This window comes from Sceloporus occidentalis, unplaced genomic scaffold (genome assembly GCF_023333645.1).
Source record: "Sceloporus occidentalis isolate IW3139 unplaced genomic scaffold, rSceOcc1.0.p SCAF_1, whole genome shotgun sequence".
NCBI classification, from domain to species: domain Eukaryota; kingdom Metazoa; phylum Chordata; class Lepidosauria; order Squamata; family Phrynosomatidae; genus Sceloporus; species Sceloporus occidentalis.
This window is the reverse complement of record NW_028316981.1, coordinates 298,809,383-298,836,020: the sequence shown is the minus strand read 5'-3', so window position 1 is coordinate 298,836,020 and position 26,638 is coordinate 298,809,383. Positions and strand designations below refer to the sequence as shown.

At 41.1% G+C, this 26,638-nt stretch overlaps 1 protein-coding gene across 2 annotated transcripts in view; it reads right to left on the bottom strand.

Annotated features, from left to right (window-relative positions):
- The window catches only part of LOC149324138 (PDZ domain-containing protein 2-like), a 294,838-nt gene that overhangs the window by 13,090 nt on the left and 255,110 nt on the right, over nucleotides 1–26,638 (bottom strand). For both annotated transcript variants that reach the window (XM_089496933.1, XM_089496943.1), the window contains 3 exons: nucleotides 16,114–16,215; nucleotides 4,795–5,059; nucleotides 4,058–4,192 (listed from right to left, as the gene is read on the bottom strand). In XM_089496933.1, coding sequence (XP_089353059.1) covers nucleotides 4,058–4,192; nucleotides 4,795–5,059; nucleotides 16,114–16,215 — 502 coding nt within the window. The remainder of the gene's footprint in view (nucleotides 1–4,057; nucleotides 4,193–4,794; nucleotides 5,060–16,113; nucleotides 16,216–26,638) is intronic.

Sequence of the window (26,638 nt, the reverse complement as noted above, 5' to 3'; positions counted from 1 at the left end):
CATTTTAAAAAAACACATAAATTTATACAGTAAGGCAGTTTACGAAGGAAGTGTTGTATTAAGAGACTTGCAGAACACCCCCACAATTCAAATGTGACCCTTACGGTCTACTTAAGCCTCAGCAAGTATCTTAAATACATAGCTTGGATTCACTGTTTATGTAGCCCAGAGTTTTGAAAGTACTGTGTGTGAAGAACAGACAGAATTATGCCAGACTAGCAACAACCAATTAGGAGAAAGCTAGCTACAGCCAATCAGGAGTCAACTGGCGATAGCCAATAGAACGCTGGCCGGTAAGAGGAGAAGACTTCCACTGCTGACAGTTGGAGTCAGAAGACAATGCCAAGCTACACCAGAGATTCATTGGATGGGTAATTGTGACACTTTGCTGTATTGGAATGTTTTCAGTGTCAATTAATCAGAGGTAAGTTTACAGACATGTGCTGAACCATATCTCAGTTCTACCCCCCCCCCCCCCTTAAACAGGTCACAGATCTTTTTTGGGCTCACACACTGCATGCCCAGTCAATGTTAGCTGAGGGATTCTGGGTGACGTAATCCATAAAATAACTTATTCAAACAAGTGGTGGTACTATGCAATAAATAAATAAATGATAAATGGACATTTATTTTCTAAGTATCCTTTTTGAATTAGAAAAAAGAGCTCATGAGGCAGGCTAGGAATTGTTGAATCTTCCAAAATCTGGCTTTCCTGAACTTTTTAGGTCCTTTCCTTAAAAATACTACATAACAGCCTGAATCCTGTTGTTTAGCCCCAACCAGAATAGATCAACTGAATCAATTAAAATTTTTTATAGTGCTAATCTGTGGGAAAAAAGAGGGAGAGGAGAAGGGAGGATATTATTATTATATCTCAATGCTTTAGCATACAGTTATTACCATATCCCAATGACTGCTTTTCTGCTTACCCCCACCCCCAACAGGTCATTGAAAATGACCATGGAGATCTTACACCTGACAGTCTCCAGCCAAATGCTATGGGCAGCATAAACAAATCAGATTAGCACCAACTTTTAATGGAAGTTCGCTCAACCAATCAGGAAGAAGTCTGAACTGAAATAATTCTGAGAAGAAAGAAGTTAGGAAATCAAATGACCACCATGAAAGCTAATCTTAACATTGAAAAATTGGAAACCAACGAAAAATAAAACTTCATTTAATGACAGTTTATGTCTAAACTGTGTGTGTCTTGTGTATGTTCAAATACACTCACTCGTTCTTGTGCCACAAATATTAACTTGGGCTCATGGAGCCAGACTCAGCTTTGAGATTTACAGAAAGACCAGTAGTCTATCTAAAACACACAGATCTCCAGGATGAAGTAACACTGGGACTACCTCTGCAGCCTGTGCTGCTGCAGCCAGTGGCTCCTCCAATCCAAGGGAGAGGGCGAAGGCAAAGTAACAAAAGTGCGTTAAGAAGAGTACAAGCACCTCAGTGGAAGCAAAGCCCACGAGAAAAGGAAAAGTCACACAAATTTTGTGGCTGTGGACTGCTTATTGACATCCCCAATTTGCTGCAGATGACTGAACCATGGAGACTCTCTAGCTTTTACTAGCTAGTACACGTGACATGTCAAAGATGGAATTGGGGTGTCCTGAAACTTCCCCTGTCCAAGCTCCATGCTAGCCCTGCTGGAAGAAGAAGCTGCCCGAGAGCACTGATAGGCTGAAGAAGACATCTAAACATGCCCAGAAGGGGATGAAGGAAGAGATAGGGTAGACTACAGGCTGAGGGGAGTGAGATAAAAGGACAGGAACTGAAAGAATCGGTGGACAGAGAAAGGAATCATAGGCCCAAAGTTGGATGGACACGCCAATGGGGCAGGAGTGGGGACTACTGAGAGAGCTTGAGAGGGACCCCGACCAAGGAGAGGAAGGTACTTGAGTGAGATGACAGGGAAAGGCAGACAGGACTTCAGAGTTGGGGAGATGGGCTTCAGCTGCCAGCAAAAGGGTCAAAGAGCTGAGAATCCTCAAAGTCCAGGTCCTTGGAGGAACAGGAAAGCCCTACACCTGCTGACGGGAAAAGGAACATTTGAGGTTAGGAGAACGGAAGGAGAGAGTGGAAAGGGAGAATCCCTGAGGGAGGGGGCCCATGGAAGGAGACCTGTACACGGTCCATTCTAGAGAGGGCTCACCAAGACCCAGGCATTCCAGCCTATGTGAAGGGACCAGAGGAGCGGCAGCAATGGCGGCCAGAACAAGCCTCAGTAGCGGCTTCGGCGGTATCCATTTTGTTTTAGCAACCAGCGTCTGAGAGAAGAGGAGGGACGAGAACAGCCCCTCTCAAAACCAAACCCTCCATTCCTCGGTTCCACTGTCTTTCAGTTCCCACTATTGGAAGCACATTTGTTTTTCCGCAAATGTTGAGGTCAATGGTATCCCCTGCAAAACAATGGTTGCAAAGCAATCAAAGCACAATGTTCGTTTATAAATTAGATTGCAACAGTCGTTAGCTATCCTTCTCCAACTGGGACATGGCAAGGGAGGCGTCCTCCTCAGACTGCAAACATGTTGTCTCGGATATTTGAAAAGCTTGGTAAGACCTCAGCTGGGGACTGCAGGGGCAAGGGCGGGTGGTGGATAGGTCTCAGGCCAATGCTTTGTGTAGGAAAATGAAGTCTATTTTTCTTTTAACAGGGTCTGCCTTGAAATTGACATAAAGGCCAGAGTCCCTCCAAAAAAGAAGTAGAAGGAGGGCCCCAAAAGACATGCACCAACGGAGGAGTGCATTTCAAAGCAATTTTCGGATGTTCCCGAGATAAATGATGACCTCAAGCCCTTGATAAGAAGGGGGCTTCTTGAGCGTCAATTCACATTGGCCAATGCGATTTCACGTCATATCGCATTGGGCATCCACATTCGTGCTCTCTCAATACGCTTTGCCGATTGATTTCACGTCATATCGTATCATTCATCCACACCTGGGCGGCCTTCTGGATTGGCCAATGCGCATTGGCCAATGCGTATTGACGCAAAGCGAGGCCAGTGCGGATTGGAGAACCACACCAGCCGAATAATGTGTGTTCGCCGATGCGCATCGGCAGCTTTGCGCATGCTCTGTGGGGCTCTGAACGGGGCGCAACATTTTTAACTTCCGGGGGTGAAGAATGAGGTCACTGTTTAGCGCGGAATATCGCGAGAATTGCTGTCTTTAGCCACTTACGAAAGGGGTATGCTCCATCTGTATATGTGTGTGTGTGTGTATATATATATATATATATATGCACGCACATAAATACATACATACATACTTATATATATATATATATATATACACACACATAGTGGTATAGCCAAAAGTGTGATGCCTTTTCTATGTGTAAACACACATTTGTCTGTATGAGAGTTTACACACACACACACACACACACACACACACACACACACTGTGGAGCAGCTGAAAGTGTAATGCTGCATGTATATGCTTGCACACACATCTTTGTGTGTGTGTGTGTGTGTACGTACACACACACACACACACACACACACATATACATATACATTCCCCCCTCCCCGGACACAAAAGGTTTCTGCTTTATCTCGTTCAGTGGAAATAACGCTCCCAGCCCCAGCGGTTGTGCTAAAAGGGAAAAGCGCCACCGGAAGGAGAAGGGGGAAATTCCAGCTCAGCATCATGGGAGATTTGTAACTGGTGGTCTTCAAGAGAACCAGCGGATTGGATGTACACACCAGCCAAAGCAGCAGGGGTTCCGCACTGGCCATCAGTGAGGATCCAGCCGATCCCTTAATTTAGCGTACTCGGAAAACGGAGGAGCCGTCTGCCTTCAGTTCGGAACCCAGCCGTGAATACGCATTGGCCAAAGCGTATTCACGTTATATCACATTGGTCAATGCGTATTCAGAGCTCACAGGTGTGGAACTCCAATGCTATATAACGCGAATACGCATTGGCCAATGTGAACTGACGCTCAAAAAGCCCCCGTGTGGTAAGGTCCCTTGTGACACTCATAGCCAAAAGCTATATAGAGGAAGGAGGTGCCAAAGGACAGGGGCTCTGGAAATCCAAATACCTTTAAATATTCTTTTGATGAGCAAAGGTCTGTCTCCACAGATTGAAGCTTTTCCTCCATCCAGACTGAAGCCCAAACCAGCAGAGGTCTTCAGCAGTTCAACATAAATGGCATCACTCAGCTCTCCACTCGGACCTTCAGAGAACAAAAAAAAAAAAAAAAAAAAAAAAAAAAAAAAAAAGCATACAGTAAATTCACTCTCCTTTGTTCTAATGTCCAAACTTAACTCATTCTGTGCAGCCTTTCCTTCCCTATGTCATTTCTGTTCCTTGAAAATTAATAAACAGACAGTTGTAATTTTGGATACTTTTCTGGCACAGCACTCTACTATTCTGCTGGATTAGTTTGATCTTGGACTGCAAAATGTATGTAAACCCAAATCTTTGCAAATAAGACTTTAAAATATCCACATAAATTACATTATACATAAACCAGTATTTGAGAAGCCTGATCTAATTTTGAGTTGATCTGAATGGAAGCTTAATAATTCAGGTGTACGTGGGTTAGATGAGACTTGGAATATCTAAGCATCTGGTCTTGCCTGTAAAAGTTTTTTAAAATGCTTTGTTTCCAATGGATTCCAATTGAAAACTCAAATGTATTTTCACATATACATTATACTATCCAATGTACAAAAGCTAACAACAAGACAAACTGTATAGAGCTTTTCCCTGCTATCAAATTTTGTATTTCTTCAGGGTGAATTCATTCCAGCTGCTGATAAACTAAAATTGTACCTGTTCCTCTTCCCACTGTTGCAGCTCCCAAGGTTTGTCCTGTAGGAGGAGACTTTTCAGATCCACAAGAAGACATCTTTTTTCCATCTCTTTCCTTCTTGATGGCAACAACAGCATATTTGTGGAGCCTTGCTTGGTGAAGAGCGTTGAGTACATCCCCATGAACAGAACCAGTAAGGCAGATGCCGTTGATGGAAAGAATGAGGTCTCCTCGGTGGATGATTCCTTCCTGGGATGCTACCCCTTTGGAGAACACCCGATGGACCTTAAAAAGATACATTGTGGCAAAAGTGGTCAACCTACTGAAGAAGTAATGGCTGATAAAAACTATTACCTTCTAAGTCTAACTATTACCTTTCAAATGTAAATGGAAGAGTTTTGGGTGCATGGCCAGAGCCAATTTATGGTTTGCTGCCCCCAGATTCTTCACTTCAATTTTGCATTCGAGGAGAGCAGACAGCAGTTATTAGACTGGGCTACATAGTCTATTTTTTATCTTTCCCAACAGGGGGGGGGGGGCTGCCCCACTTGTTACCGGCCTCTCCCTCCCTCCTTTTAGGCCCCTTTTGATTATAGGCCTGGCAGCCATTTTATATTGCACCTGCAGCCATTTTGCTCATAGGCTTGGAATCTGTTTTATATTCCTGCACTTGCAGCCTTGTTTAGAATAAGCTTGTGGCCTTGTAGGGGATCTTATACAACACCCCCTTACCTGCCTCTGCCATCCTGTGACTTAACCCAACAAGGGTCCCCAAGCCAAGCAGGGCTACAATACAGTAGTACACTGCCATTCTCTACAGTGAGTTGTCCCTTCCTCTAGGGCAGTATGCTTCTCATTTGGGGGTTGAATGACCCTTTCCCAGGGGTCACCTAGGACCATCGGAAAAGACATATTTCCAATGGTCTTATGAACCAAGATATTGCTCTTCTATCTGTCTCCAGACGGATCTGCCCACATGCAGATACACCCACATATGAGTATCTGGCGTGATGACATAATTGCACTAACCCCATCACATACAATTACAGGTGTATGTGACAGGGTTGGCACCATAACGTACTTATGTGGATCAGTCACACATGTGTAGGGAGCAGCTACTGTGTAGAAAGCAGCAGTTTTGGAGGTAAAACGACACTTCATGAATTATAATTACTGGGTAAATGTAAAATCATGTACTATAAAATCATCAACTACTGCAAAAAAATAAATAAATAAAATAAATCTGTTTCATGGGAACTGAATCCGAATGCTGATCAGTCTTTTTATATTCAGCTGTGGTTGATGTGAATACTACCCCCTTGCGAGAGTAACAGCTATGTAAAAAACAACACAGAGAATGGTAAATCATAAGAAAGTTTAATAAACTGTATTGACTGAACTATGTCGTATATCATCTTTTGTATTAGTAAAGCTATTGTTATATATTATTTTAATTAGCAAACCATTCTATGGACTGTGCAGAGAAGAATGTGAAGAAAAGAAAATATAGTGAGGATTTTTATAGTATGGTTTTATCTCAATAATTACAGCAGGAATCGAGAAACTGCAATGTGTTATTTTTTGTGAAGTTCCATCAGCCGAAGCTATGAAACCGAACAAACTAAAACACCACTTTGTTAGCAAGCATCTGAGTTTTGCCGGCAAGGATACCTACTATTTTAGAAGAAAAGCTGATGGGCTCAAGAAAGCCAGATTTGACACTAGTGGCAAGTACCACAAACAAAACGTAGCAGCCTTTGAAGCTTCATATTTGGTGGCACTCAAGAGTCGCCAGAGCTATGAAACCTCACACCATTGCTGAGGATTTACTGTTGTCAGTGGCCAAAAACATTGTTCGAGTTATGATCAGAGACGTATTTGTTACGAAATTGAGTGCAATTTCCTTATCTAACGACACTGTCCGCAGAATAGATGACATGTCTGCTGATGTTCTTGATCAGGTAATCCAGGAAATTAAATCTGCTCCACTTCCAATATTTAGTATCCAGTTTGATCAACAGACGTTGCAAACTGTTCAGAGTTACCCGTTTACATGAGGTATATTAATGATGGCGATTTTAAAGATGAGTTTCTTTTTTGCCAACCTCTTGAAACGACAACTACTACACGTGGTGTATTTGACACAGTTGATTCATTTCTTAAAGAGCACAAGATCTCTTGGGAAAAGGTTTCTGGTGTTTGCACAGATGGTGCTCCAACTATGCTAGGATGTTGATCTGGATTTCAACATTTGGTACTCAATCGAGTCACTAAAAGTCATTGGAACTCGCTGTAAGATTCATCAACAAATATTTGCAACGAAGATGCTACCACAAGAGTTACAAGAAGTAATGAAAAGCATCATAAGTTCTGACAATTTTGTAAAGGTGAGCATTTTAAACAGTCGACTGTTTCACAACTGTGCAACGACTTGGATGTGCTGAACAATGCTCTGTTATTTCACACTGAAGTGAAATGATTGTTGAGAGGAAGGTTTTTGAGCTTCCTAATGAACTCAAAACGTTTTTAATCAGAAAGCAAGACTGCAGTTCGAAGCACTTTTCAGCAATAAAAGTAAACTGCAGAAAATAGCTTACTTGACATCTTTGCCATCTTGAATGAGTTAAATTCATCACTGCAAGGACTAAATGCAACATTCCTCGATTTGCCTGAAAAGATCTGATCATTCCAAACGAAATTTCAGCTTTGGCAAAAAAAAAAAAAAAAAAAAAGGATGAAAATAAAACTGCCATGTTGCCTGCCTTATCTGCTTTCTTTGAGGAACATGACATTGAACCAGACAAAAGAATTACAATGATAATTTTTGTGAAAAAAACACTTGCACATGCTTGCAGACAAAATTTCATCATACTTTCCAAATCTACCTAACAGCCCATTTGCACTTGCCAGAAGCCCATTCAGTCAAAGTTCAAGATGTTCCTGAGACAGCACAAGAGGATTTCATTGAACTTATTAAAAGCGATGCAGCGAGAACTGATTTAACTGCAATGTCAGTTACAAAATTCTGGATCAAGTATTTGCAGTCGTATCTTGCTGTCTGACACTGTGTTGCTCCTTCTTCTTCCATTTCCAACAACATCTTTGTGAAACAGGCTTTTCCAGCTTGTTGGTTATTAAATCTAAATGCAGAAGTAGAGTTGTTGTGGAAGATGATCTCCGTTGTGCTCTTGCAAAGACTGCCCTGAAAATTTCTGATCTGGTGAGAAAGAAGCAATCTCAACTTTCGCACTGACATTGGCTTCTTTATGCATACTGTTGCAAAATGTAGCAATGTAGTTTACTGTTGTTATATTAAGACTGTTACCCATGCAACACCATGCTTCAAGACAAAATTAAATTTATTTCTAATTAAAAATAAATATTTTGTAATACTCGTGTTGTTTTTGTGATTAATCATTATGCTTTATGTTCAGTTTGCAAAAATGAAAATACATCCTGCATATCAGATATTTACATTACAATTCATAACAGTAGCAAAATTACAGTTATGAAGTAGCTGTTGGGATATAGAGTCACAAGGAAAATGTACAATGTGGGTTTTAATAGTAACCAGGCATTAAAGGGTTACTGTGAGCCACAATGATTAGGCATTTAAACAGGAAGTGGCATCAAAAAGATAGTCAACAACATCCCTGACTCCTGAGTTTATGGTTAAAAAGCCAGTTGGAATACTTTTGACTCACCAGTATCTCCCCCCCCCCCCAAAAGAATTAAACCCCAATATTACATTTGATGCACAAAACAAAACAAAAGATAGTCAACAAGTGCTGTAAAGTACTGTAGAAAGCGGCCAGTCTGAAAAATCACTCAGGAGGATGGCTGGATCCTTTGTGGTACCAGACAGAGAAGCAAGGCCTAGTAGGCCCCGCGGAGCCTTGGCTAGAGTAGTGACGAGCATTTTACCTCTGAGTGGGTTGTTACTAGTGTGGATGGTGTCGGTGTATATATTGTTGTACACAGTGGAATGTCCTCTAAGAATAAAAGCCTCATCTGAGAGAAGTTTACAGTGTCTCTTTGCTCATTGAGAAAGGGAGAGGTGTTTCTCCAGCTCACAAGCTGCTGACTACAGTCAGGAAGGTGGAAAATCTGGTGCCAAACGTTGACGTGTTGCCTCACATGCTGTGCAACATCAAAAGCATTTTAACAGTAGCAACAAAAATAATGTTATGGTTGAGGGTCACCACAACATGAGGAACTGTATGAAAGGGTTGCAGCATTAGGAAGGTTGAGAATCACTGCTCTAGGGGATCACCTTCTCCAATCTATCAGAGATAAAATGCTTAGGAGTGAATATGTAGATGTCTTTCTCTACCGGATGATGGAAAATAAAAATAAGCAGGAGCTTTATGATAAAGATAAGGAGGATTTAAAACGGTGAAAGGTTGAATGCAATTTTGCTAACTGGTGAATGGGTTCTTTATCTATGTGGGTGTTATTGCTAAAGCATAGTCCATGTATGCAGCGGCCTTGATCCAATACATGGATAATATACCCTGGGCTAATGTTAACTACTCTGGGCCTGCTTGGCTACTATATGGTGAGTGTCATGCCTCCAGAGCATCTGCTCTGGAGACATATATTTAGTTGAGATTATATTAGGCTTTCTGTGTATCAGTTTGGGAGGGGAAATAGAGATCTACAGCTTTAAGAAAGACAAGGATTGTGGGAAATCCCAGGGTCTCTTACTGTCTCTCTCCAGCTAGTTTCAGTTGTGTAGTAAGATTTCAGCCAAGTCAGACCTGGAGAGAGTATTTTCCTTTGACAAAGATAAGTCCACAGAAGAAGAAAGATAAGTCCACAAAAGAAGAAAGATAGTCCTCAGAAGAAGAAAGATAAAATCCACCATGAAGAGAGAGCAAGGTATTTAGGAAGGACTATTGAGAAAAAGGAGATCAGTTTCATGTTTTGTGTTTATAACCAGTAAAACCTTTAAAACTTAAGAAATTTGTGGACAAGTCTTTTGTTCTGGCTGTGTTCCTGAGAGCCAGAGGCCTTACTACACCCAAAATCCATAGCATCGCTCTTGGGACAAAACATTGAGGCTTTCCGTACGCATGTAGCTATTTACTCTGCTTTAAATTGGGATCTTTTGCACTCTCAACTCTGGATGCAACTAATGACACCAGCGTGTCCCGTTAAAGGGGGTCGTTCACATAGTGGACATTTGGTCCACAAATTTGGTAGCATGTCGTCTGCCTAGACACAGAATTATTCTGCTAAGTTTCTGTGTTAGGAATTCAGCTTTCTGGGATTATGCAATCAAGGTCTGCAAGTATAAACATGAGTGTTCGGTCTGTAAAGGGCTGCACTGCTTTCAGAATTGTACCAGAGGGAGGGGCCAATCAAGTGGTAATAAAGAAGGCCAATACAATAAAAAGGGGGAAGTGCCCCTCCACCTTCAAAAGGGTCCCAGCCCAATTAGGTACTGAGGCAACTTTTGTCCTCATACTCTAACCGTGAAGTGGCCCAATATTTGCTACAAGGTTTTTGTAATGGGTTTCACATCCAATTTCAGGGAGTGCATCACCTGTTCTTATCTAATAATCTTAATTCTATTTTAGGCATGGAGCATGTTATTAGGGCAAAGATCTTGAAAGAAGTTTCTGAGAGTCACGTCGCTGGTCCATTTCTAATTTCTCCAGTTTGCAATTTGAGGGTTTCCTCTTTAGGCATAGTACCCCAAAAAGCCCCAGGAGAATATTGCCTCATCCATCACTTGTCCTACCCCCACGGGTCATTGGTCAATGATGCCATTGCTCAGTAGTTATGTTCTGTTAGGTACCTGTTGTTCGATGAGGCGGTTAGGTTAGTTCACAACTGTGGTTTGGGGGCTGAACTTGACAAATGCAGCAACAAGTCTGCATTCTGTCTCATACCAATCCATGCATCAGATTTTGAGTTGTTGGGTTTTTGGTTTGATGGCCAATTTTTTATGGACCGAGCTCTTCCTATGGGTTGCTTGGTTTCATGTGCAGCTTTCGAAACGTTACAGTGGGCCCTTAGGGAAACAACTGGTTTTCAAGGTGTGGTGCACTATCTGCATGATTTATTATTCGTTGGTCAGTCAGGCTTTGGTCATTGTTCTTTCTTACTAAGGGTGTTTGAAGCCCTTGCTCTTGAGTTGGGTATGCTGCTAGCCCCTGAGAAGACCGAAGGACCCTCCACTCAACTGGAATTTTTGGGGATTACTATTGATACAATTAATCAACTTTCTATACTTCCAGGGTATAACGTTTCTAGCTTGTTGCAGTGCCTTCACCAATTCTCAAACCAACCAAAGGCTATTTATTTATTTATGGTATTTTTATACCCTGCCCTTCAGCCCTAACATTTTCAGGAGATCATTGGTCACTTGAATTTTGCCTGTTAGGTAACTGCCCCCCAGGCAGAGCATTTTTACAGTGTCTGTGTGACACAATTAGTGGGGTTTATAGACCACACCACCAAATTTGGCTTACATCCAGCATCAAGGTTTGGATGCATTTTGAAAGGTTTTAATAGGGTTTTCTTTTGGCGAGAAGTACTTAGGTTTAAGGGTGCTTTGCAAATAGCGTCTGACGCTGCAGGGTCAGTGGGATTTGGGATGTTATTGGACAGGAAAATGGAGTGCACAAGTATGGGCTGATGATTGGGCTCATTCAGGATTGACCACTGATTTGATCCTTCTTGATTTTTTTCCAATTTTGGTGGCTGTGACAATATGGGCTGAGGAGTTGTCAAACTCTTTGGTCTATTTTTGCTGTGACAACCTTGCCATTGTGCACGTTATTAACTCATTAACCTCCAAATCTCAAAAGGTTATGCACCATCTCCAGGCTTTTAGTCTTCAGTGTCTACACTTTAACATTTTTTTAGAGCACGATACGTGCCAGGGATTGATAATGCTATTCCAGGTGCTCTTTCCCGTAAACAGATAGAATATTTCAGGACTCTGCCGCAGGAAGCAGCGCTGATGCCAGAACTGATGGTGGAACATCTATGGAGTCCTGAAAATTCGAGGTAGCAAAAGCATTGAGTTTGTCCATCACACCATCCACCAGGCAGAACTACCTTAGGGCTTTAGAATAATTTTTTCAGTTTCAGGCTAGACATACTTTAACTAACCCTCTTACCTCCACCTGTGCAGCATTTACTACACTATTGTGTGTACCTACATGGCTGTTTAACATTTATGTTAATTCACTAATCACTGATTTAAGGGAATGCCTCTCCCCACACAATCCGCCCCACACTCTCAGAATAACAGGGAAATACTTGACTACCCTAAGGTGAGATTGGCAGCAATTCACCAAAGAGCATTTACATCAATAGCTCCGATGTACTGGAATAAACTCCCGGAAGAGATTCGACCGAGTTCTACCCTGAATGCCTTTAAGAAGGCGTTGAAAACCCATCTCTTCCGGCTAGCATACCCTCCGGACTCTTTATAGAGAAGATATCCCCTAACAGAAGTTCATCCTAAGGCGTCTTATCCTGTGACTAAGATATTTTAAGATTGCTTTACATGTTGTTTTTAAAAGTTTTATTGGAATGTACTTGAGATTTGTAATTGTTGTGATACATGTCTTTGATTGATTTTGTAAACCGCTTTGATCTTTGTTGGAAAAGCAGTATAGAAATAAAGTTTTATTATTTTTATTATTATTATAATGACAACTATGTACCCCCTAAATTGGGACCCATGAAAATATCAGTTCTCATGTATGCAGATGATACTATTTTATTGTCACAATAAAAGCAAGGTTTAAGGAGATTACTGAAGGCTTTCAGTCAATTAGCAACACAAGACAAGCTGAAAATTAATCACAAAAAACCAAAAATACTAGTTTTTGCCAATAGGCATAAAAAACATACATGGCGAATTGACAGGCAACCTATAGAACAAGTGAAGTCCTTCAAATATTTAGGACTAAATTTCTCCTCAACTGGATCTTGGAGTTGTCATTTTGAAAATACAAAAACAGTTGCTATTAACACAGCCAACTCTCTATTAAGATTCTACTGGAGCAGAGGCGATAAACAGTTCCCTCCAGCCATTAAATTCTTTGTGGCTAAAGTTATAGCTCATTTGTGTTATGGGGCTGAAATTTGGGGGACTAACATAAAATCTAACTTGGAAACAGTCCAAAATAATTACTTGTGAGCAATTTTAGGTCTGCTCAAAGGAACCGAGACCGCTATCCTTCGGTTGGAAGGTGGTCTCCGTACTTTTAAGGCTATAAACTCAGGTTCAAGCCATTAAATACTGGCTCAAACTTACTAATGGGATAGGACCAGCCCTTGTATTGATTGCTTTCAAAGAAATGTTGAAATTTGAAAACAAAACACTTATACCTTGGAATCAAGAAATCTTGCAACTTATTGATTTGTATGGGCTCTCAAAGGACTCTTTGTGCTCTTTAAATTATGATAAAGCTGTAAAATATATGAAGTCCCATATTTTGAAACACGACTTTCAGTTAGATTGTACTTCTGTTGGCCTATCAAAATGTGCTCCTTGGTATACCAAACTCCCTTCCCAAATAAGTTATTCACAATATCTAAATAATCTAACTAATTTCAAACAGAGATATGCCTTCACAGCCTTACGTTGTCAGTCAATGACCATAGCTGTGGTGCAAGGGTGTTATCAAAGGACCATCTGGGAAGAGTTTGTCCATGTGGCTCCAACTCAGTTGAAGATCTAAGTCATTACTTATTAGAGTGCCCAATTTATAAAGATTTAAGAAATGCTTTATACAAAGACATAGGGTTGGTATCACACAACTCTGACTCATATCTGATCACTCTATTATTAGGGGATACTGAAACAAGCATTTCTGAAAAGGTTGTCTGTTATGCCTTTAAAGCTTCAATATTAAGGTGGAATTTCTGTAAAGACGATGGTTGCATCACAGGATAGTTTTGAAGCCCAACTATTCTTGAATATCCTCAGCTCTGTAAACCAACGTTATAGAGCTTTAGTGTATCTGGCCACTTATGCCTCTTTAGAGCCATCTTACATGTTGTTGCTGCTTATATTTTATGTTTATATATGTTTTTATATGAACTACTTTTTGTAATGGTATATGCTATACAAAATAAAATTGTTATTATTATTACTATTATTACATGGTAGAGGATTGACTCCTCCTTCTATTCCAGGGGTTCCCCCCTGGGGGTCGCCGTTTCACAGGGGTCGCCTAACACCACCCTCAGAGCCCCAAACAAAGGGCCTCTTAGCCTTTGCTGAAGGCTGCAGTGCAGCCACAGCTCCGCTGGTTGCTTAGCAACCGCCCTCAACAATGGACTGCTAGGAGCTCATGGTGTGAATGCAGTGGAGGTGGCTGGCTTCCTCCCTCTCTCGGAACATAGAGCTTGCAAAAAGGAAGAGGTACTGCACAGCCAATGAGTTCCGGTTTCACTTTGAGCCACTGCACCCTCTATCATGGGGTTTTCTGGGCTCTGTTCTGCAGAGGGAGTTAGCATTGCTATGTTCTGAAGCTGAGACAGTGTGACTTCTTGCCCAAGGCACGCCTATCATGGAGTTTTCCAGGCTCTAGAAACCTAAACCTAACCCTAGCGAATATGGAGGGACAAGTATATAATTACATATTGTTTTTGTGATTAATCACTATGCTTTATTAATTATGTTCAATTTGTAACAAGGAAAATACATCCTGCATATCAGATATTTACAGTAGGATTCAAATCTGTAGCAAAATTAGAGTTATGAAGTAGCAGTAAAAATAATGTTATGGTTGGGGGTCACTACAACATGAGGAACTGTATTAAAGGTTCGCGGCTTTAGGAAGTTTGGGAACCACTGTTCTATTTGGTTGCGCCTTTCAAGTGATTGCATTTTGGCTGAAATTACAAGAGGTTTGTGACACAACTATTGACTTCTGCATCAAAAAACTGCATGAGGGCTGCACTATGGAAATAGTTAGAGTAGTGGATGTTAGGAATCCGCTTTGTCCAGATATATTGAAAGGATTAAGCCAAGTATGGTCTGATATTTGCATATCGCCATATGAGGCTCTACTATTCCATGCTGCCTCCTTGACAGCGTTCTTTAGGGTGTTAAGAATAAATGAATTGGTTTTGTCCTCCAAACAAGATGCATCTCAAAAGGCTTTATATTTTGCCAATCTCCAGGTTACACCTTGGTCTGTTACGCTGTTAATTCATGTCACAAGGAAAGTGGATTATTAGTTATCATGCTTGCTAACCACTGATGAATCTATTCTCTGTGAAACAAAAAATTAGAGTCAACACATATTATGAGCTAACAAAACATCCTGTATAATATGAATTGACACATTTCTTTGTAGTGTATAAATCTTTCCCTTGCCAAAGCTTTCTGGCACCAACAAGTTCTGTTCTCAAATACCAGTGCTGCTTAATTAATTTGGTCAACACAAAGTTATTTACAGGAAATATGCATATAAGGCCCAGCCTCCCCTCCACGTGTCTCTCTGCAAACTTTACTACATAACAGACAGGAAATGATAGACGGTGCAGGATTGTGCCTAAGTTTCTACATTTTACCTGATCCCCTCTTTAATTTTATTCTTGGGCTCAGATCTGGGGGCAGGGGTTGGTAACAGAAGGCAGTTGGGTGGTGGTGTTCCTTCTGGGGGCTGCAAATGCAGCAGAGTGCATGCTTGGGTCGCCCAGCCTTTCTGCTGGTTGGAAAACTTTGGGTAGCATTGGGGATTGCTTCCTGTTCCAACACAGCCTGATTTGTCAGCTGCTCTCCTGTCCAGCTGTGGGCTGATCTCAAAGATCGTGATCATGCTATAAAATGATGTAACCACCTATGATGCAAAGATAAGCAAATTTACTGACAGAAGCTGTATGGAAGGAGGTAACTCCAGGACAATGGATTGAACCAAGATACCATAGACAGCCTCTGCTGTATAAGAATATGGAAGAAATACCAAATGCAGAAACCTGAGGGTTTTGTGATGTAGGACAATTTAACTGGGCCTTCTGGATCTGAGCCTGGAAAAGTTACTTTTTAGAACAGCCATGCTTGCTGAGGGATTCTGGGAATTACAGTTCAAAAAAGTAACTTTTACAAGTTTTGTCCTAATCCTCAAGGCATGTGGGTGAGGCTACTGCTGATGTCCCTCTTTGCCACTATTGTGCATCAAAGTTGCACTCGCGTCCATTTTCCTGTCTGATAGCATGAGCAGATGGTAATCACAATGATGCAAGCAGCCCTTCACAACAGGACTTTGTGCTTGGGGACTGACTTGATAAATGAGAGCTTGATCTCATTTACCAGCTGGCTTTGTAACCCCTCTTATGAGAAAGATGCAGTCACCACTTACGATGATGGATTTTTGTTCCAGGTCTACTCCTCCGGCAACACTAAATCCTAGGCCAGAGCTTTCTTCTTTATTCAAGACTACAAAGTAAACATCTTCTTTGTTCTGACAAAAAAAGGGGGGGCAGAGAAGAAAAGAAATATCCAAAGGTTAAAACTCCATCAGAAATGTTAGGAAAAATGCTTCCTTGGGGCATTTTCAAAGATTCACATTGTAAATCTGTATTTTTTAAAAAATCAGTAGTTTGAAAATATTACAACAGTTTTGTAAAGAGAAAGACATTTAACCACAGAGCAGAAGGAAGCAACCTGATTAGAACCAAGTTTGAGTGATGCTTTTGGGGGGACCTCAGTCCTCAAATCAACTTGTCACACTGTGGCTCAGATGTGAGCCAAATTGGTTGTAAAGTGCAATGTCTCTCTGAACTTCTGCATGTAGCCTTCCACTGAGTATTTTTCAGTGGATACAGAGGGCAGTTGATGGGCAACTTGTGGACACTTGATACCATTTCTTTCCACTCAAGGCTGTCTTTGAAGATAACAAAATCTGTAGCTACTGCAAAATGCAGCAGATATACTGCTGTTCAGACTGCTGTATAGACACTAGTCTTGAAAAAATTGTGCTAGATGCCAATATAGTTTTGGTTTGAATTCAAGGTGATAAGGATAATATGCAAAGATCTAAATGGTTTGGGACATCAGATTTTGAAGGAGCATAGCAATTCTATAAATTCTTACACCAATGCTAGAAACTTGGGGACTGAAGGACAATTTCATGGCCGACAGACTTCATCCAAACAAACAAACAAAAAATCTCAACAGTGCATAGGCTGACTGGTTTGAAGATAAGTTATTTCCTTTGAATGTGTAAAGTCTATTTCCTTTCTTTTATTTTAATTTTTATGACACAGGCGGGATACAAACCGCCAAATAGTACGTCATCAATACGTACTAGGGTTAGGAAGAGGCGGTGCTTCCGCACCCCCCTAACCCTAATACGCATTGAATACGTACAAGATGGCGGCGCCCTGTTCATACGGGCGCAGCCATCTTGACGTATCGGACGCTGAGCGTCCGTACGCGTCGCGTCCTTTGTGACGTAGCGAGTGCGCCCCTGGCGCCTCACTACGTCGCAAACGCGACTCCAAAAGAAGCTCCATTTTGGAGCTTCTTTTTTGCTCCGCGCGAGAGCCGCACGGTTTGGCTGCTGCAGCTCCCGCGCGGAGCAAACGGCGGCAGCGGGGGAGCGCCGCAAAGCGGCGGTTTGTATCCTGCCTTAGAAGTGTTTTATGCTGCCAATTGTATACTGCATATGCCTTCAGGACGTAGAGGAAGCAATTCCCGTGGAAGTCTTTCATATTCAAACTGTTCTTCAGACCACATTTCACCTCTTTGGTATGGCATTCTGTGCTTAGGTCAACAGTTCCTTCAGTCCCAATCAACTAGATCCCGCCACAAATCAAAGCCACTGCTGCATGGGGAATGAGACCCAGGCCTCTTCTGGTACAACAATGTCTCTCTGAAGACAATTTATTTCCTTTGAATGCATAAACTCTATTTCTAAATGCTGAACTGAAGTTTTAAGTTACAGCAGCGTTAAGAATTTGGGGACTGAAGGGCCATTTCAGGGAAGGGGTAATTCTTTTTTATATGCAGTGGTTTCATTTTGCCCCCCCCCCTTTGTAGTTAAACCCCTGTGGAGAGATGAGACTTAAGATATATTTAAAATACTGGAATCATCCTATTGTAGTAAAAAAAATCCAAGTGCAATGAATTGCATAATGTTTTCCAGTCTCCTTGCCACTTTGGACTTAAGAGCAGATGTGAGAAACTATGCAGACACTGACCATGTTCCAAGAAGCATTCAGTTTCATAAATACAGAGTTCCTAGACTTTATAAACTGGCATGAATAAATAATCTCTCTTTAAGATACCATGTGAATATACTTAAAAGTGTTTTTGATTATTTTTGTCTGGGAACAAAATGCAGTCTTAGCATTTCTGCAAAACCTGCCAAACCCACCTGGCTCAACCAAACACTAGAAACTAAGAAGTTTTAACCAGGTATTGGATTAGAATAAAAAGAGGTTCTGGGAGGTCTTCTTCTCTGAGGATTCCTCCTTCTCTGAAGATTCAGACCTTTGAATGTGCATGGAGAAACAGACTTGGATGGTTAAACCACAGCTGTAGTTACTTTCATACTTCACTGAAAAGAAATATATGGCCAATATTTGTGCAGATAGCAGTAGAGGTAACTGCCAGAAGATTTATCATTAGCTTTCTATGACTGTCTTGCTAAATCCCATCAATACAAGTTACCAAGCCCCTGCTGTCCAATGATTCTCACCATGTGGTAACTTAAGATTTTACTAAGGGACCTCTCTTTCAGACTAGGTTATACAGTGGACCCTTGTTATACACTGGGGTTTGGTTCCAAGATCCCCCGTGTATAACAAAATCCGTGTATGCTCAAGTCCCATTAAATATAATGACCTAGCAAAATGGTGTCCCTTATAAAAAATGGAAAATCAAGGTAAATTTATACTTTTTTGGAACATTTTCAAACCGTGTATGCTTGAATCCGTTTATAAAAAAATCAGTGTATAAGAAGGGCCGACTGTATCACATGCTTGAACCTATGACCTCTCCATTCAGAATCCCACACATGCTCCTGTGAAGCACAGTTGGCACTAGGGGTCTACTCTAATCCTTTATTTGTAAAGTGTAGTTAGCCACTGAATGATTTTGAAAAATGCGTGGGTGTCAGATGGCTGACGTTGCTGTGTGCTTTCAAGCCATTTCCAACTTATGGCAACTCTAAAAGTAAACCTAAGTTTTGTTCAGAGGAGGTTTGCCTTTGCCTTCCTCTGAGACAGCATGATTTGTCCAAAGTCACTGATGGACTTCTTTGGCCAAGTGGGGATTTGAAATCTGGTCTCCAGAACTGTAGAGTTCAACACTCAAACCGCTACATCAAACTGGATTTCAATATTTAGACATAAAATCCTTTTTAAAAATGCCTGGGAGCCAGATGGCTAGCATACAAGAACAAAATATAACAAAACAAACAAAACCATCCCAATGGCAGCTAGCAGAGAATTAAACACATTTCCCAGGTGTAGCTACAAATATAATGGGGACACTGATGGATTCCCCCCATTTGGGTTTCTTAATTATGTGATCATGCTATGCTTTTGCATTCAAGGGGAAAAATCAGGCCCACTATATTGCCAGTGATAAAAATGCCATTCAAAGAAACTTATGGATTTCATAGCAGATATTTTCAATCCACAAGAGTTTGGGCTAGACACAGATTTGTTGTTGGTAACAGATGGTTGATAAGAATGGAACAGCCTTTGTTGAAAAGCAGGGTACAGTCCATCCTCGCCTTACGCGGGGGATCTGTTCCGGATCCCTCCGCGTAAGGCGAATTCCGCCTAGGCTCGAGCCCCATTGGAAACAATGGGGCTCGTGCACGGCGGCGCGGCACGCAATGGGCGCGTGCCCATTCAATTGAATGGGACGCACCGCCACTTCCGCCCCGCGCGCGCGCCGCGGCTTGAGCACATATGCTCAAGGCCGCGTATGGCGCGGGCGCACTGTATAAATAAATAAGTATTACTAACGAATAATCATTAAAATGGCTTCTCCCTGCTGTCCCTTTATTGGCATATAAGCATTTTTAAAAATTCTGACAAGCTTTCAGGTTTTAAAGAAAAGGTTTTTTTAACGGTGTGGTACTTTTATCATTTTTAACTGTATGGTCAGTCTACATTGTTTTTACATGTTGTTAGTACAATTCCATTTTAATGTTGGTCATTTGCATATTTTAACAGCATTGCATTTTGATTTGTAAGCTACCTTGAGTCCTTGTTTTGGGGCAAACGTGGTATATAAATAAAGTAAATATAAATAAAGAACAGTAACAATAAAGCACAGTGGGGTGTACTGGTTTGAGCACTGAACTAGGACTCTGGGAGACTAGGGTTCAAACCCCCCCTCAGCCATGGAAACCCACTGGGTGACTGACCTGGGAAAAGTCATACTCTTTCAGCCTCAGAGAAAGGCAAAAGGAAATCTCCTCTAAAGAAATCTTAAAAGATGGTGTGGTGTAGTGGTTTGAGCATCAAACTAGGTAGGACTCTAGGAGTCTGTGATCCAATTCCCTGTACAGCCATGAAAAACCTTGGGCAAGTCACACTCTCTCAGCCTCAGAAGAAATCAATGGCAACCACCCACTGAAAAAATCTTGCCAAGAACATCCCATGATAGGTTCTCCTTAAGAGTTGCCTTAACTTGGGAATATCTTGAGGGCACACAAACACATCAGTAATAACATCATCATCATCAATGTGGTTGTTAATCTGTGCTGGATTTTAGCTTGAACTTCAAAGCAACTATCCAAACTGCTGATCCTGAGAACAGGTCCAAACCCTTGGGACACTCCTTTGGGAAATTCTGATTAAAACTCAGAGAAGATTTACTGCTCCTCTGACACAGGCAGCTCCTGCCATTGCCTAAGCAGCACATGGCTAGAGAAGAACCCTGTTCAAAAGAGACTCCGTGACCGTGGAGTCTGTTTGCTTTTTTAAAAGAACACTAGGCAAATCAATCTTTTTCTGAACTGTTCAAAACCATCACTTCATTTCTTGACACTGAAAGGTTTTTAAAGAACACATCATCAACATACAGATTATAGCTAATATGTTTGGTAGGGTTCACACGGATGTGCTGCCTACAATCTATCAATTCCCCTCTTGTTCGTAAATCATAAATTTTGTGCATCTTGGTTGACTCAATAAAGGTATCGCTGTTTTGTGGATTTTGGATATTATTGTACTTTGCTGTTATGTCCAACAAGGCTATCCCACTAATACAATCCCACTATATACAAGCCATTACACATAAACATACATGCACATCACTTGTGTGTCAGTGGACAAAAACTAGATCGACATTTTAATTAGAAGCAGAAGACAAAGTCAACTGTGTGGAGCCAAAAGTGCTCATATAGCTGTAAATTCCCTACTTCTTCATCATGCTCAAATTGGAGGCCATTTCGAAATTCCTCCTAAAAAGACTGGAACGAAGGACATGACCAAATAAAAGCTAAAAAAAAATCATCTGTATTAAATACGAATCCCTTGCTTCTTCATCATGCTCGAAATGGAGCATATTTTGACTTTACTCCTGGACAAAAGGACATGACCACATAAAAGCTAAAAACACTCCTATAAATGTAAATTTCCTGCTTCTGAATCATGCTCAAAATGTAGGACATTTTGGAATTCCTCCTGGATAAGAACTTGAAAGGACGTGGCGAAAAAAACGCTACAAAAACTGATATATATGTAAATTCCTTGCTTCTTAGTCATGGTCAAAATAGAGGACATTTTTGAATTCCTCTTAAACACAAGACTGAAATGAAGGACATGGCCAAATAAAAGCTAACAAACACTCATATAAATTCCCTGCTTCTTAATCATGCTCAAAATGGAGGACATTTTGGAATTCCTCCTAAACAGAAAATTTAAATGTAGGACATGGCCAAATGAAAGCTACAAAAACTCGTATAAATGTATATTCCTTGTTTCTTCGTCATGCTCAAAATGGGGAACGTTTTGAAATTCCTCCTGGATGTAGATGACCAAAATAAAAGCTACGAACACTCATATTAATATGAATTCTCATTTCTTAGTTATAGTCAAAATGGAGAGCATTTTGGAAATCCTTTGGACAAAAGCTTGAAGTGAAAGACATGGCCAAAAGAAAAGCTAAAAACACTCATTTAAATGTAAATTCCCTGCTTCTTCATCATGCTCAAAATGGAGGGCATTTGGAAATTCCTCCTGAGCAGAAGATTTAAATAAAGGACATGGCCAAATGAAAGCTACAAACACTCCTATAAATGTAAATCCCCTGTTTCTAAATTATGCTGAAAATAGAGGACATTTTGGAATTCCTCTTGAAAAGATTTACATGTAGCTATACGACCCAATAAAAGCTACAAAGGCTTGCATAAACAGAAAGCCATGCTTCCTAATCAAGCTCAAAATGGAGGACAACTGGGGACCAGGCTGCATGAGAATTTTGAAGTCAGAGGAGGAGCCAGCCTCATGTTCATGTTAGCCAGTGGGAGGGGCCAAAGGGGAGAGACCTGATTGGCTCTGACAGTCACAGGGTTAGCTAGCCAATAGAAGCTGAGCAGGTGGAGAGATCTGATTGGCTGCTATTCACACATGGGTTAGCCAATGGGAGGGGAGAAAGGGAAAAGGAAAGGAGAAAAAAGAGAGAGAGAGGCTTGTAGTGTCAGCAGTCAGCATGAATCCTGAGTAAACGCTGTAGGAAGCTAAGATCCATTCTAGTTAGAAGTGTTAGGCTTATGATTCTTTTGCAAAGGGATTGAAAGGCTGGCAATGGCAATATGTGGAGTTAGGAAATGATAGAGTTGGAGGAGAGCTCAAGGCCCATCCACTCTTATTAACTCCTTGCCATGTAGGAATACATAACCAAAAGCACCCAGCTTCTGTTTAGAAACCCCCAAAGAAGGAGACTGCACCACCTTCTTGAAGGAGTGTGTCCCACTGTCAAACAGCAGTTACTGTCAGCAGGTTTTTCTTAATGTTGAGGTGGAATCTCTTTTCCTGTCCTTTGAGCCCACTGCTCTGTGTCCTGGCCTCTGGAGCAGCAGAAAACAAGCTTGCTCCAGCTTCAATATGCCTCCTCTTCAAGTATTTCAGTATGGCTATCTGATCCCCTCTTAACCTTCTCTTCTTCAGGCCAGACATACGCAACTCCTAAGTTGCTCCTCACAGGGCATGGCTTCTAGACCTCTCACCATTTTGGTCAGCCTCCTGGCCATGGTCTTTTGGAAAGCATTGTGTATAAAATAAAATCCTATTATTTATTTTATGTGTGTGTGTGTGTGTGTGGCAGTTGGGATACAGTAATCAATATTTAGTTCATATACATGAAATAAATGTAGTAAAATATAGTGAAGCAAAGTGGGCACATAGAAAGAAATTTGGAATTGAGGCCCCTCCAAAGGAATGGTGGGGAGGACTTCAGAGAGGACTGTTAAAATACAGGTTGATACTTTGAAGGACATTTGTTCTTCAAGGCCACCATAATAACTCAAAGATAAGAGATGCAGCTGCTTTGGAATAAAAAGGCCCAAAGTAGCATCAAAATTGATAAAGGAACAAAGAATGTCTCCATGAGGGTCTCAAAAGGATCTTTTGACGTATGCTTATATCTTTTCTGACTGTAGGAAATCCTATATGTGTAAATTTTACTATAGCCAATGAAATATACCAAAAAGATTTCTTTGTTTAAGAACCTATAAAAAGCAATGGATTTTGTTTGTCGGAGGCCTCAGAATTTTTGTTGGAACGGTAATTCCAAGCTGAGGACACTTGGCTAGCAATAAAGCTGCTTTTTATCAAACTGGGTCTTCTCTGGGTTTGTTTATTTCTGTTCTGTATAAGAACTCATTATCATCAAAAATTAGTTTGACTGATATCTCCTACGTGTATATATATATATATATATATATATATAATTATTAGTATTAGTAGTAAGATTTATTTATATTACACTGTAAATTTACACAGTGCTGTACATACAATCTTTTTAATTAGTCGGTCCCTGCTCTCAGTCTTATAACCAAAAAAGACATGACACAAAAGCAGAAGGGAGTGTTGGTGGGGAAGGAAAATACTATTTGGAAAATATTACAGTACTCACGTTTTTCTTTGGTAAAATTATTGGCACTGATCTACTTTGTTCTCCTGTGGCTTCCGTAGCTGAAGTTCTCTTATTTATGTTTATATATTATTTTTAAATATACCTATTAAACCTTTGGAAAACCTGTATGCTTTAAGCCAGCTGACCTGATTTACTATAACTTCAATTATTTTTCACTATGCAATTTTTCCTTTTTAATTTTTTTAAAGTAAAGAGTTTACTTTTTAAAATAATAATTCTTATTATCAAAATAGCACATACACAAAAGTATATGTCTGTGACATCATCTATACTATTTACAATACCTGACATCAACAACTGACAAAACAAACATAAAAAAGAGAGAAAACGACAACACCCAAACCAAGCAAAAATAACTTCTTAAACTTTAATGGTCTCTTTTCTTCAGATAATATAAAGATTTTCCCCCCATAATTATTTATCCCTTGAAATGATTATTTCCCATTCGTATAAGTGTAATAAATCCCTTTAGCTATATTGGTACCTCATATAGTTAATGTATAAATTCTAGACATGAAATATAATTACTTTCATCAAATGCATGATCTTAATAATTCTTCAGTCAAATCCTATTGTTAAACTGCTGCCCCAGTCAAGTTGTATATAAGGCAGTAGAGGCTTCCACTCTAAAATGAAATTATCCAAGATTTCCCCTTTAATTAAATTGGTTAACTTATCCATCTCCATAAAATCATTTATAGAGTGCCCATTTGGGGCGGGCTGCACCCGCCCCTTTCCCCGGTGTATCGGGGCCTCAGCATGCAGAGTGGCAGCCGCTGAGGCCCCGATCTGCCGCTTTTCAGGCTGCGGGGAAGCAGCAAAACGCCGCTTCCCCGCAGCCTGAAAAGGGGTGTCCCTGGGGCTTCAAGCCCCAAGGACACCCCGCGGCGGCGGGGAGAAGGAGAAAGGGGCCGCTTGGCCCCTTTCTCTTTTAGTCCGCTGGGCGCAGCCGTCTGAAGGCTGCACCCAGCGGACTAAACCAGGAAGGAGCTCCGAAACGGAGCTCCTTCCTACTCCGTGTTCAGGGCGCACTAAGCGCCCTGGTGCGGAGCAAGGACGTCACGTCCGTGCCGCCCTGTCTAGAGGCGGCACGGCTGTGACGTCCTCGCGGCGGCGGCCGTATGGAAGGGCCGCCGCCGTTTAGTGCGTGTGACGAGCACGCACTAGGGTTAGGGCGGTGCAGAAGCACCACCCTTTTGTAACCCTAGTGCGTGCTCGTCATGCACTAAAGTGCCAGTCTGTAACTGGCCATAATTTCTTTAGCCAAATTCTAATTGATAGTCCTTCCTTGTTTTTCGAGTTGTAAAATCGTGTAAAATAACAACTTTCTGAATTTGTTCTCCATCCTCTCATCTATAACACTGGGACCCATTGGTGGCTATGTTTGTAGAATTTCTTCCATTTTTGAATCATTTGCCAAAATTCTTTTGCTACTTTACCACTCCACCATAGGTGGTAAAAAGTGCCTGTCCCCCCTTAAAAAAGAAGCTGATAATTATTTTGTTTTCCCAATAAACATAAGGGAGAGGAGGGGTGTTGAGCCTCTTATTCCTTTAGGAACCTGAGAGGAATTAAATCTCCAATGAAGGCCTTGGTGGCAGCCCTGCTGTTACTGCTGCACTGGGAAGAGCTGGTGTGGTGGAAATTCCTTGTTATAAAAAAAAAAACCTATAGAAAAGATGGAGTCACTTTGGTTAAAGAGAAATCGGTTTTAAACTTGAGGCTTGGAAATTAGAAAAAAAAAACTAGAGCAAAGGAATAATGAGTGCATCTTGACCTGGGAGAACAGCTGGCTCCAGCAAGCATTAGTTAACAGACATAACATTCACACAACTTAGATAAGGAGATGCAACTGTGAAGGTTAGAAGGAAAGCTACTAAATTCCTGAAGGAGGGGTGAGGAGTGATGATGCAGTTTTAATGTATGCATATATTTCTGTTCTGATTGCAAGAATTATGTAAGTTTGAATTGTAATTAGCCAATGAGATGTGGAGGACAGCTTCTTTGTGTAATTAACTATAAAATTAGGCCATCTTGCCTGGTTCTGAATCTCAGCTTTTTGGAACTTGAATTCCACTGAGTTCAATGTTTTCCTTTGTTGACAATTGGAAATAAACTTATGGATTTCCATATTACTAAGTCCTCTTGTTGATTCCTTGCTCTGCCAAAAGAACTTTATATCTCCTGAAAATTCTATTACAGTGGCAAGTCTGGGTAGATCCCAGCTGCAAACCGTGCTCTGTTTTTTGCCATGCTGCTCATCCAGTCCCCTAAAATACCCACATAGGGTGGACTTTGCTGAATAGGATGAGATGTGATGTGTGTAAAGGGGAATGGAGGATCTCCACACATTGGCCAGAGGAATACAGTCACCCTTCCATTTCCAGGGAATGCACTGGGAAGAGGTAGCAAGTTGGGTACAATCTGTAAACTGTTCTGAGAGCCTTTGTGGTTGAAGAGTGAGGTATAAATACTCTTAAACAAATAAATGAAAAGATCCCAGCCACAAACATGCCCTTTTTTCACCATATCGTTCCTCTCGTCCCATAAAAATCCCAAACAGACTTCGCTGAACAGGATGAGATAGGATGTGTGCAAAGGGGAATGGTAAATCCCCACACAATGGCCAGAGGGATATATTATAAGCAGTGCCCTTCTGGTGCAGGACCTCCAGATATCCTTGGACTTACACTACTTTTATCTTTCACACCTTGCAATGCTTCCTTGAACTGATAGCAGTTGGAGCCCATGGATATCTGGAG